Raw genomic sequence first — 14023 nt, 5'->3', positions numbered from 1 at the left:
ATTAATGGTGTTGTCCCCATCTCTATTGCTAGAGTGATTTTTCCTCTTGGGAAGATATTATCACCAATGAATCCATACAAAGGAGAGTTGATGACCACCTTCCATTTTGTCAAATTGTTTCTTTATTTGATGTTGACTAAGCTTCCATTGTTTACCAACATTTACTTTGAGTTATTCCCAGCCACAACAGCTCTCACCACCAAGGCACCACAGTTTGGATAAAGCACTCCTACGGTATCCTCTTGAGTAAATGTGATGGACTGGACTCGGTCCCCAGTGGAGGGTCGGCTGCTACTAACTAAAAACTAGCCATTGGGTGTCCTTAGCTTTCCTAGCATAATTCCTTTGGGTTTTTCTAGATTCTTCCCCGACATAGGGGCTTCCAAAAACGGTGTCGATCTCTTGAGTGGGTTCGTGACTAGTGTTAGCTCGGGAGTTCCTCCTCTGTCTTTAGCCCTCTCTAAGCTTTTCGCCATCACTATTTCGCCTTCGTGAGGCATCGTCCCTGTTGGGTCACCTTGCTTCGTTGTTATTAGGCTGTCGACCTTGCCCAGGAGGGTCGTATCTTTGTGGACGCCTGTTTTTTCTTTGATTGCTAAGGTACTTTGCTATATCTCTAAAGCCAGTAGTACTATAGCTATAGGAGTGGTAGTATGTCTCATCCCTATTTTTAGGTTCAGCACCACGTCCACTGCCTCTTCCTGTTTGGAGGAAATTGTTGGTAAAGCCTTCCTTGATATGTTTCTACACTAGGGTTTACCTCCTCGTAAACTAAAGCAGGAACTGCATTCAATGTTGCTGCAGCTAATCTTGCCCTGGGTTGAGGAAGGTCGACTATCCGACCTAATAATCTATCAAGTGGGAGGTGGGACCTCTCCCTCTTTGCATCTGTGGAGGTAGAAGTCCTCGATTTTCCCTATTTTAATGATCTCTCAATTCTTTATTAATGATCTCCCTCATCATTTTTAGCAAGGCATCATAACTTATAGGTTCCTTGTTCTGTACATTTCTCTAGAAGAGAGAATTCACATCCAATCCTGATTTTAGGGTCGTTAATGCCTCCTTATCTATGATTTGCACGCAAAAGGTCATCTCGTTAGTAAAACAAGATAGGAAATTTTTGAATGAATCCCTTTGTTGCTGCTTCATATCCTGGAGGCACTGTATTGGTCATTTGCTCTCTTTACTTATGGCAAAGCGTTTAAGGAAAGCATTTTTAAAGTCTGACCAACTTCAGTTGCTTCCCTCTAGAGCCTGGTATACCATACATCAACTGCTCCACTTAGGGTTTGATGGAAGGCTCTACATTTCATGGCAGGGGTAGCTCCTTTTAAGCTCGTGTGAATTTTGAAGCTATTGAGATGCTTCGTAGGATCGCCTCTTCCATCATACTTGGGCGGAGGATTCGAAGGCATGCCAATGTCGCTTGGTTCATTGTATTTCGAAATATAATGGCCTTTGCTGCGTAGTTCTAGGCACAAAGGGAGATTGAACTTGCCTATTTCTAGGTTGCCCTGGGCTCAAACTGTCGAAGACGCTAACTAACCTGCGAGGCAAGTCTTCCAAATCATAGCTCGAAGGAAAGTTGAATAGGATCTCATGAGTTTGATCAGTGGCATAGTTGGTGGATGTATCAACCCCAACTTTCCTTACTTAAGGGGCTTCTTCCCTAGTGTGTTGTTGGTATCCAGTCATTTGTCTCTGGACCTTCTCTTCACCGTGGTAGTAATTTCCTTGTGAGGGGTCGTGAAATGCATTTTGTTGAGCTGCATAGGGAGGAATTGGGAATCCTTGCTGGCCTGCATTTCTTCAGCAGCTCATGCATTGTTGAGTTATATTCCTCACATTTGCAGTCATAGTGGCCACCTCCCTGGAGAGTCTAGTAGCTATCCTTGACCCACCTCTTGATCCTCCTCGCCTATGCTGTTTGTGGAATCGATGGTGAGCTTCTGGAGCAATGTGCAAGGGTTTCCCTTCTTCATGGTGTTCCTTGGCAAGGGACCTAGAACAAAGTAAGTGCTTCAACTGATCTCTATTTTGATTGTTAACTGATAGATGTTTGCATGTAGTGACTCCACGCGGTATCCACTGGGGGCTTAGGATATGTGATGTAACGATAATCCTTTTAAAGAAAACATTCACGGTGGTCAAAAAATAGTAGAGATTTAAGGGCGTGTTCTTGTTACCAATTATACACAAAGAAAGTGCAAGTTTTGTATATTTTAGAAAAATGAATGTAATCGTAATTGCGCACATGGGCACTTAACACTTGTATTGCTAATAATGTTAAATTTATTTAATCAAATTACCAAAAGCATCTGTCAATGCACTTCAAATATAAATAATATTTGTGATTTGAGCAGTGATAGTAAAATGATTAGAAACATTGGATCACATAGCAAATAATTGGTTTAATTAGGATTTTTTTCTCTCTCTCTCTCTCCAAAAGACCTCTTTTAGACGAGAGAGTCCAAATTATCTTTTTTCATATTGTGAAAATGTCTTTAATATCCTATTTTGATATGTGTATATCATTTTTCCAAGAATAAGACATTATTATTGTAAATATTATATCCTAATTTCAATCGATTTTAGATGTAAATACATGATTGATGCATTTTATTTATGGGAAATTTATTATTTATTTCAATTATTTCAATTAATAGAATTCGTAAATTCAAGTTTTACTGACTTGTTAATCACAAAAAGTTGTAATTATGAAATACAAGTACATATAACTGAATTTTAAATTATCTGTTATAGTAAGTAATAACAAGATAAATATATCATTATTATAGATAGATCAGCACGGTGACATTTCTCACTTATAAAATGAGTATTTAATCTCATAAATTAAAACATAGTGATACTCGAATGGATGCGTTGAAGTTTTGTTTAGATAACAAGACATCGAAGACTCTATAAAGACATTTCGCAAGGATAACTATTTGAGTGTCAATTGTTAATATCTAACGCTCAGTGGTGGAATTGGTTCTTCGACTCAAGTCATTATAATATGTTATATGAGGACAGACATAGTTTGATTATATTGGATGTTGCTATGCCAAGAGTCGTTAATACGATATCGTTAATCTATATCAAGAATTATATCAAGGTTGTAAATGATAAATAGAATATTTGTCACTCTTAGATGGAAATAGCGTACGGTCTACATTTCATCTGCTTAAATTGATATCAAAATCCTTGATCAAAATGAGTTCATAAGTTGAAAAGAATTTCAATGGTTATTGACTTAAGAGCGAGACGAAAGATATGATCTATTAATCGAAATTAATACATCTCCATATCTCATATTAATTAGATCATATTAATGAAATGATTTTATTTTCACGACAGATGAACAAGTTTGATTTTATAAAACTGCGCGACATTTTTCGTCATAGGTATTACCTTGACACATTACTAAATGTCAATCAAAATAACAGATATGAATTATTTAATATATGTGAATTAATGATAAAGTAAAAGTGAAGAATTTAATTTATCTTATGTTGATTAGATCAAAATAATTCACATCATCCGACATTGTGATAAAGAACTTAACAAATCATACGCAAAAGGCAAGAACTAGAACAAATGATATTAAGAATTAATTAATGACAAGTGTGAAATATTTGTAGAATTAATTAATTGTGTTGTTCATTTATGGGTTAAAGTTAATTAATCAAATGAATTAACTTATAAGTCAAATTTAATTAATTAGAAAAATAATTCAAGATTTCAAATCACGGACCAAAATGTTACAAAGCTTTCCTTGATTTCCAAGCTTCAAACCCCAAACATGTATTTTTCCACAAGTGATTGCGCACCAAAAAATTCCAAAATCATTTCCGGAGCAAGATTAAAATTATGCTCTTGTCGTCCCCTAGAACTATACTTGTAGGTTCTGGCCGCGCTCGTGTTTTGTCTAGAAAATGTAAATTTTGCCTTTTTTTAAATGCAATTCCTGAACTTTCATTATTAGTGCAATCTAGTCCAAGAGTTTTAAGAGGCTACTAAAGTGAATCAGTCGAACCTATATAATTTAAGCTCCAATAATTGAACAACAAACTGCCAATCTGAGATCGTCCAAAACAATTATTAGTTTTCATTCACCCCACTAATGGCGAAATTGAGAACAAATCCAAAATGTCAATAATAAAATTCATGTCCTAACACCATTGGGTGTCAATCCCAACACATATAACACTGGCTATGATTGGAGAGATACTCGAGCTGTAAATGGCGGAATGCAAAAGTGAAATTATTCAGATTTTTTTTTTATTCAATAAAAAAGATCGTCTGAATGATCACGTGCATGTTATATTAAGAATAAAGGATTTGAATTTTTACTTAAATTCGATGATCCATTCTTGAATTAAATCTAAACCACGAACGTCCGCCTTTTGGATCATGAGCGTCCAACTTTTTAATTGCAAGAACTTAATACTTCAAATCTCCAAATCTTCTATGGTATTCTCTAAGATCAAGATTACACCGGTCGGTGGAGATCTTCTTTTAATTAAGTCAATAAATTAATTCTTGGATAGGACAATTAAATATGAAGAAAATAATTATTTTCTCTATTTCTCTCTCTCTAAATTTGAACTCTTTGAAATTATATATTATGATTGTTATACGAATTCTAGTTCTATCGAATCTCTATTTATAGAGATAAAATAATTTCAATCTTTATACAATAATAATTTCACATTCATCTATGAGTTTGATTAAAATTCAAGTAGGAGTTTAATTAAAGTCCAAATCTAATTAGTTTACATTTAATTACACATGTAGTCTTAAAACTTCAATTACAATATAAATAAGTTTACTGCTTTCATAATAATTACAAATAAATACAAAACTTTATTATAATTACAATTAAGCCAAAAACAATTATAATTATCGTAATTAAATTTCAATACTTTATAGATCTACTACATGGACCTGATCAAACATATATTATCTAAGCTCCAATAATTAGATCATGTCTAGTTGACTCTAAACCACGCAATCTAATTATTAGTCTTCGTCTTTTCCACTGAAAGCAAAAGACTGATCTCTTTGAATATATAAGATCACAGAAGCCATTGAATCTATAATACTTTCTTTTAACTAGCCTATATGTATTTTATCATCGTCCAAAATTCGATAATTAAGTGCAAGCATAAATGACCGTTTTGCATTCTAGTTATTCTCACTAACTTAAGTACCATTTTTTCAATGATTATGTGAACTAATTTCGAAGTTTAGCCATTTCTAAACACTGAGCTCAAAATCATTCAACAAAAAATACTTAAATATTCACTCTACCCATTTTTCAGAGTGACTATTCCTGACATAAATTCATGTTCTCTACTTCATTCTTTCTAAAACTTCCAACTCATCGAAATATTTGACCAATTAAATTGATCTCACCATTGATGAATCAAAGAACCATTAAAATTACGAAAAAAATATACATGATCTTGTCAATAGATTTAGCCCTTGTTTGAGCCCCATTCTTTGGGAAAATGCATTATTCTACATTTGATATCATTTCAACGAAACGTTCTTCAACAAAATAATATTATACTCAAATCTAAAAAAATTTCTTATTTTTTAATCACACATTTTCCATCAATACACTATTCAAAAATACATTTTCCCCTCCAAAATGGGGTTGAAACAAGGGCTTAGAAGAAATACATAACTGTCAAGTGGAATTAAATTCTTTGCACGATCATGCTATAAAATTAAACTCAACACGTAGTTCGTTCAATATGCTCAAAGTATACTAGTGTCACATTTAACTATTATATGACAGTGACAAATACAAACCTAAATAGTAAATCGGTCAATATTATAACATTCTTGTACAAGATACCAACTCTTATATATTGGTTGTAAACAAATTATTTATAATCAAAGTATAAGTTGCATCGCACTATATTTATTAATGTAAATACCCAACTTATATTATTACAAGTAATCATAAGCACTGCAATTCGCAACCTCAATAATAAATAAATGTAATGAATAAATAAAATACAATTTATTTAGGACAGATTACTGTTTTATCATAACAAAATAGACTAAAATTGGCTCACAACCCAACGGTACTTTACAAGTTCACTGCAGTCCGGACACGTCATGCCATGGACTTGAATAGGAAAACTTGTGAGACTTGCTAAATATAGTTCATATATGGCCGCATGTTAAAAAAAAAAAAAGGGAGGAGGAGGAGGCAATTGGGAGAATTTGTAATTATAATTTAATAGAAAATTATTAATTCAAATAGGCTAAGTTAACATCACTTGACATAGGATGAGCTAAAGAAAAGATACAATGCAGTTTACACCGAAAGCTATGATTAAATAAACTTGTGAGAACAAATATGTTTTGTTACATCTTGTCACACATGGCTCCACGTGGCCAATCCACTGTAGCCCTTGGCCCACTCAAGCCGGCAATCATGGTTTGTTGGCTGAGACCCTTAGGCCTTGGGGCCTTTGGAATGCAACTAGAATTAACATCTTAATGGAGGCTCGGCACCTTGACGTCTGAAGCACGTTGCGAAGATGGTTCACTCGGAGTCCCATGAACCAAGGCAATTACTTCCGAAACACCTTCATTGTCACTTCTTCTAAGAGATCCATTCCTTCACAAGTTTCTTATTTGAATGATTAAGTAACGTCTATCATAAAGTGTAAGTGTCAAGCTTTATCATACAAAGTGACGGCTCTGCCATTCAATAAATATAAAGTCGACTAACAAGTCAAAAGTGAGACCTAGGATTAAATGCAAGAATTAGGGGGATGGGACCACATGTACTCCCATTTGAGGGTCACAATTTACCTTTTTTATACTACTATAAATACTCACCTTTAACACCATTGTAAGACCATGCAAATTTACATACAAAACTCAATATTAGAGTGAATAAAAAGCAATTTGCTCCATTTTACTCTCTTACAAATACAAAGAAGTTTACAAAATATTGATCCTTTATGATTGTAATTATTGTACAATCGTTCTTCGAATGTATTGTTCGATTTTGATCATTGTCGTCATACGCCTTTGAGTTGCTTCCACGCCTTTTCTCAAACCATTCTATATTGTTTTGTCTTAGTGTATAGGACTCGACTTACGTGTGCGCGGGTGGGTCTGATATCTGTTGTCCTCGTGACCCCAACCGAAAATGAGGTCAAAATGTTTTGCTAAACTTTTAAAGTTATTTCATCTTGACCTTCTCATATCGTAAAGCTTTTAAGTTACTTATTTTTGGATTTTTTTTTTTGTTCAATAAGCAAGGGTTGTCGTCCAATTGTCCAAAAAAAAAAAAAAATTTGTTCCAAAAATGTTCAAATGTTTATTAGTAATGATAATATTTATTTTTTTCATTATATAAAAAGTCTGATTTTTAAACTGTTTATATCTTGCTCAAGATTACGTACAAATTTAAAAAATATATATAAATAAATAAATTGTTGGCCTCTAGCATAGTAATTGAGTTAATTATGGCAAAAATTGCATATTGTTTTGAGTGATGATATGGCATTTCATTTGATTTTGAATTTTAGTGATTTTTAGTTATTAAAAGTTCGTGATATTCATTATTTATCAAAAATTGTTATTGTTAATTGTATGTTCAAAATGAGTATGGATACATAAAATTGTAATCAATCAAGTGATTAAATCGTCACCTCAAAAGATGAACCAATGATCTGATAACTTATATTTATCGGGATCAACTTTTATACCATGAGTTCGACCTAGAGTTTTGTAACGTTTTTCATATGTCAAAATTTATTTAATGCTCGACACCCCCAATCCTTGTTTGAAGTTAATTTGGTTTCCCATTAGACATCTTAGGAAGACGTCAATGAAACTATTAAACATCATTTCTTTGACCCAAAAATAGACTTTGACAAAGCCCACATTGGCTCCCAACCACTACAAACATGGCTTAATTGGATTTAGTTGAATCCTTCATTAAATAATGTCTCTGTCAACTTCTAATGTGACTTCTTTCTAACTAACCACATTGGCCCTCTACGTCTACGTCCACCACCACAGTCCAGTCCTCTCTTATTTTTTTTACAATTTTTTATGTTTGACTATCATATATTTTGAGGGCAAATTTTATCTATGATTAGTAACTTTTAGTGAAATTTCAATTGGGTCATTAAACTTTATCGCATCTCATTTGGGTCACTAAACTTCAGTTTAATTTAAAATTGAATCATTTAACATTTAAGTTAGTTTCAAATTTTGCTATTTCATATCTATCATATTCCAACTTGAAGAAAATTACTTAACTGGTAGTGATGTACATTCACGTAATCACATCACGACAATGTCAATTTACTACTATAGCACATCATTATCACAACCCTCGTTTTAGTCTTCTCTTTTCTAAGGCATCACATAGCAATTATATGGATCGACTAGGCATTTTTGTCAATTTTGAGAACTATAGGCGAAAAAATGTAAATTTAAATTAAAGTTCAGTAGTTCAATTTTGACAAATTAAAGTTTAATAACCAAATTGAAATTTCAGTTAAAGTTCAATAACCGCATATGAAATTTACTATATTATATATGTTGCACAATACAATTGGTCCATTTGCATCATATCTTTAAGGAGAAAATGTGAAGTATAAAAGACTTTTGAGACTGCTAATCTACAAAATTTCAACAATTTGTGGTTACAAGCATTGCTTAAATGGGTTCCGTATTTGATATTTGGTCAATGGTTGTATTTGACAAGTAGATTCTTCGACCAACAAATTTAGGACAACGAACAAAATTAAACATAATCATATGCGAAATTTAAAGCAATAGTTGATAAGTTTTAATAAAAAATATTAGATTTCAACCAAAATTAAATAGATTTCAACCAAAATTAAATAGAATAATATGTGAAATTCAAAGTAATAATTGATAAGTTGCAGTAAATATGATAAGACTTCTGCACGTTTTTCCATTCTTAATATGGTATATACTCTTTAAATTCAGAATTTTAAACATATTAGAATATTTTCAAGAAACTTTTCAAATAAAAAATACTCTCGATTTGGATGAGGAGAAATTAATGAATTTTTTTTTTTTTGAAAAAAAGTTAAATAAAGAATTAAAATAGAGAACATTATTAAAATTACTCTTTAAATATAAAGATGTAATCAATTATTCAAAATGCTCTTTAAAAATAAACTTTATAAGTCCAATAAATTAGACCTAAAGTTTTAATAAGTAATATTAAATAAATTAGATGAAATTGCATAGTTGTAGCTTGTAATCTTAATTGGTGGGAACAAGAAGAAAATCAATAGATTCTAGTAAAGAAATTGAGAATAAAAAATTGCCCACGTTATTGAATTAAAAGCACGACAAGGTTGAGTGACAAAATAAAATATTTTGAGTAATTTTGTACGAAACTTGAATAAAAAATGTTGTGATTTGTTGATTCTCCATTTATTATATATTCTAATAAATATAGTTGAAATTAATTATTTTAAAAAAATCCTTAAAAAGCTATGGTCAAGTTGTCGAGTATTTCGGATACACGTATTCAACCAATTCAATTATGTTGTTGAGTAGAACAGAGTATTTGTAACTATTCAACCAATTCGATCCTTTTTTCTTTTTCTTTTTTTTTTTAATTAATTAAAATTAAGCTATTATTTGAGTCGCATTATCTAAAAATTCTTTTTTTTCTCAAATTCATTTTTAATCACATATTTTTTAATAAAATAATTTCACACTTAAACTTACACTTTTTCATACTTTTTTTCATAATAATAGTAATAATAATAAATCGCTATTACAAAATCTATTTTTAAAAAATCTAAATAGAGCTTAAAATAAATATGCACTTATTTTATTTATTGTTTAACGTAAATCAATGACTTCATTCAAGAAATGTCTCCACACATGCTTGGTGACTCTTCTAGCCAAACGATATAGATAGATGGGATAAGAATTTTACTCCTCCTATCTCATAAATATATGTTTGTTTTTCTTTTTTGTCCTAAATTATGTCATTTGTCTTGTTGAAAGCATAATAAATTTCTTAATTTTCTAAACAATCATGCTAGTATTTATTCGAGCGGGATCCACTTATGTGAGAGAGTGGACACCCTTATGTACAAGAAATTATGGACCACTAAAATTATTCTTTTCCCAATTCAATTTGTCTTGTTGCCAAACATATATGAATTACATTTATAAGTCATTATATATCATAGGGACTAAATATTAGAAAAATATAAAAAAAAAAATTATATTTTTAACTTGTGACATTTCATATAATTATTTTTTTAATTCCACCTCCTTTTCTCATTCCTTAGCTCTTTAACGAGAGTAATGGTGAAATTCAAGTAGGTGAAGTCTGCAGGGAGTAAAATATTTTACGAGAGACTGTAAATTTGTTCCATATGTGTGAAAGAGTGAATTTTAGACAAAAAGACAAGCAAATAAAAGGAGCCGGCCTGTAAATCTCCTCGATTTCATGAAGAAACGGGTTTCTCACAGCAATTTTTCGATACTATAAAGTAATTACTTTTTAAAAAGCAATCTTATTAAAAGAGAATTTTGTTTTAGTCCTTAGTTTTGAATATAATATTCTTATGTGAAACCGCGTACATGCGCAGCATTGGATATCTGAAAAAGTATAGACTTGAGATATTCAAAGTCTTAATTCAATTCAAACATCCCCAAATCCTTTCCTCAAATTCTCCACTTTTGCACACACGCCAATGACCCAATTACCAATAACCAATTTTCCAATAACTCAAGCTCTCCCATTTTCATTCAAATCTTCATCAAATTCATTCTTATTTTTCTGGGTTTTTTTGATTTCTTGTTGAGGATTCATGGTGTCAAAGAATTTTCTTGTTTTGGGATTCTTTTGCTTGTTTTCCTATGGCTTTTTAACCACTGGAGCAGTTAAGAATTTGAATTTCAATGATTCAGGCATAGAATTTCCTGATCATTCTAGCTTCAATGCTGTTTCTTCTTCGGTAGATTCAGATTGTAGCTTCTCGGAATCGAAGAGAAAAACTACCTACTTGAATTTGACGCCGGAAAATGAAGGGGATAATAGAGATTTTCCGGCGCCGGCCGACCCACAGAAGCAGGCAGTAAAGCTTCATCTGAAGCACAGATCAGATGGGCAAGAATTTAATGCCAAAGATTGTTTAACGGAGTCTACAGCAAAGGATTTGACTCGAATTCAGACATTGCACAAGAGAATTATGGAGAAAAAGAACCAGAACACCATTTCAAGACTAAAGAAAGATGGTGGTAAACATTTTTCCACACCGTCGGCGGTTTCGCCTGCAGCCCCGCCGGTAAGTGGGTTCTCCGGTCAGCTGATGGCTACACTTGAATCAGGGGTCAGTCTTGGTTCAGGAGAGTACTTCATTGATGTCTTTGTGGGTACACCTCCTAAACATTTCTCTTTAATTCTTGATACTGGCAGTGATCTTAATTGGATTCAATGTGTACCTTGTTATGATTGTTTCGAACAAACTGGCCCTTATTATGACCCCAATGATTCGATTTCGTTTAGAAATATAAGCTGTCGTGATCCACGGTGTCACCTAGTTTCGTCTCCTGATCCTCCACAGCAATGCAAGGCTGAGAATCAGAGTTGTCCTTACTATTATTGGTACGGAGATAGTTCTAACACAACCGGTGATTTTGCACTCGAAACTTTCACGGTTAATCTCACGACACAGAATGGAAACACGGAGTTTAGGAGAGTCGAAAATGTGATGTTTGGATGTGGTCATTGGAATAGAGGCCTATTTCATGGTGCTGCTGGATTGTTAGGGCTTGGAAGGGGGGCACTTTCGTTTTCCTCACAACTTCAGTCTTTTTATGGTCACTCGTTCTCTTATTGTCTCGTGGATCGGAATAGTAATGTGAGTGTTAGTAGCAAGTTGATTTTTGGGGAGGATAAAGACCTTTTGAGCAACCCCGAATTGAATTTCACTTCTTTTGTTGCGGGGAAAGAAAATCCGGTTGATACATTCTACTATGTCGGGATAAAGTCGATTGTGGTCGGAGGAGAAGTGCTAAATATACCATCCGAGATGTGGGATTTGTCACCAGAAGGTGCTGGTGGTACCATTATTGATTCTGGGACTACATTGAGTTACTTTGCAGATCCGGCTTATAAGATTATTAAAGAGGCTTTTGTAAGGAAGATCAAGGGATATCCGGTTGTAAAGGATTTTCCGATACTCAATCCTTGTTACAATGTTTCTGGTGTTTCGAAATTGGATATGCCCTCACTCGGGATTCTGTTTAGTGATGGAGCAGTATGGAATTTCCCATATGAGAACTATTTCATCAAGCTTGAGCCGGAGGAGGTTGTTTGTTTGGCAATTTTGGGGACTCCTCGCTCATCTCTATCCATCATTGGCAACTACCAACAGCAGAATTTCCACATATTGTACGACATAAAACAGTCGAGACTAGGATTTGCTCCAAGAAAATGTGCTGAGATGTAACGTCGCCTGACTTATTGTATAGTTATGGGGTTGGTGGAGAACTGTAAAAAATGCTGGGGTCGTGAGGGATACTTATCACTGTTTGTTTACAAAAGGAAGTAAAATGACAGGATACTGAATTTTTGACCTTCAATCTCAACCCCAACTGTGCCACCCCCTCCCGACCTCAAGAAGTGAATGAAGATTATATAAACAAGAACTCTTTCTAGTAGGATTTATGAGAGACAAAGTGTAGGACTGGTACAAATAATTCGTCTCAGAAAAATGAGTCGTTTAAGACAAAATCACCAACTAAAGTCTAATACCGGTCTAACATAATAGAAAAGTAATGTCTCCAATCCCATTACTATCGCAGGCTTTTTGCAATAGAATGTTAGAGCTTTCATCACTTTTATATCTTTTTGATGTTCATATTATCCATTACTAACTTCGGTAAATTTCATTCGGGGTCACTGAACTTTCAATGAAAGAGTAATTGGATCAGTAAGCAATAATTTAACTCATTTAGGTCACTAAACCCTTGTTTGAGCCCCATTTTGGGAGAAAAAAATTCATTTTTGAACAGTGTGTTGATGAAAAATGTGTAGTTAAAGAATAAGGGAAAGTTTTGGATTTACGTATAATGTTATTTTATTGAAGAATATGTTGTTAAAATGATGTCAAAATATTATTTAAAAATGATTTTTTTTCTAAAGAATGAGGCTCAAACAAGGGCTAAATTTCATTTTTGTTTCTATTAGGTCATTCAACTCGACCATAGTTTCAAATTTCATCACTTCATCATATTCTCTCAAATTATTGTTGAATTAACAATGATATCACAATGGATCTTCCAAGTAATATAACTTGGGTTTATTTGTGAAAAATGATTATTATACATTCAAGCCTAATGTCAAGTTCGAGAGTTGATAGAAGTTGAGTAATCCAATATGTTGCAATAGATCATAACATGACAGCGATCTAGGTGGGTCTGGAGTGTAGATGAAGAGCATGCATGAAGATTTGAAAGACTTGCAGTCGTTTTTCTATGAATTTGTAATTATATTTTGTATCTATTTCTTCAACACTCAATATATTTCATTTAAAAACGTATATGACGACAAATTTCACTGTAAACAATTCATTGTATTCCACTACACATTGTTTAAAGTATACCATATTTAATTTCTAAAATATACGAGTTACAATTAATTCAGATATGTTAAACCATCATGTACAATGAACATGTCAATCAAACTTTTAACCTTTTAGACCATCTTTGGTTTCAATCAAATTCATTTGAAAACATATAGGGAGACGAACTTCTTTATATACAATTCGTTGTGCTCTAAAACACATAATTGTCAATCAAACTTCTACCCTTATAAGGTATGCTTCATTTCAACCTATTTCGTTGAAAAACATATAGGAAGTTGAACTTCATCATTGTGCTCCACTACAAACTGATCAAATATACCATATTCGATTTTTAATTATATGATTTACAATTGATTTCGATAAGTTAAACTATCAAGTATTATGAA

The 14023-nt window shown here is 32.8% G+C and overlaps 1 protein-coding gene across 1 annotated transcript; it reads left to right on the top strand.

Annotated features, from left to right (window-relative positions):
• Positions 1-10640: 10640 nt before the first annotated feature.
• LOC111370358 (aspartyl protease family protein 2-like) lies at positions 10641-12619 on the top strand. The gene has a single exon (XM_022992028.1). It carries the CDS (start codon positions 10857-10859, stop codon positions 12498-12500), a length of 1644 nt encoding a protein of 547 aa, XP_022847796.1. The 5' UTR covers positions 10641-10856; the 3' UTR covers positions 12501-12619.
• Positions 12620-14023: the final 1404 nt, after the last annotated feature.

This window comes from Olea europaea, chromosome 21 (assembly GCF_002742605.1).
Source record: "Olea europaea var. sylvestris chromosome 21, O_europaea_v1, whole genome shotgun sequence".
Classification (NCBI taxonomy): Eukaryota; Viridiplantae; Streptophyta; class Magnoliopsida; order Lamiales; family Oleaceae; genus Olea; species Olea europaea.
The sequence above is the reverse complement of the archived record's forward strand: the minus strand, read 5'-3'. Positions and strand labels throughout refer to the sequence as shown.

Coding starts and splice junctions, on each gene's coding strand:
- LOC111370358 (XM_022992028.1), top strand. CDS start 10,857: ATGGTGTCAAAGAATTTTCTTGTTTTGGGATTCTTTTGCTTGTTTTCC.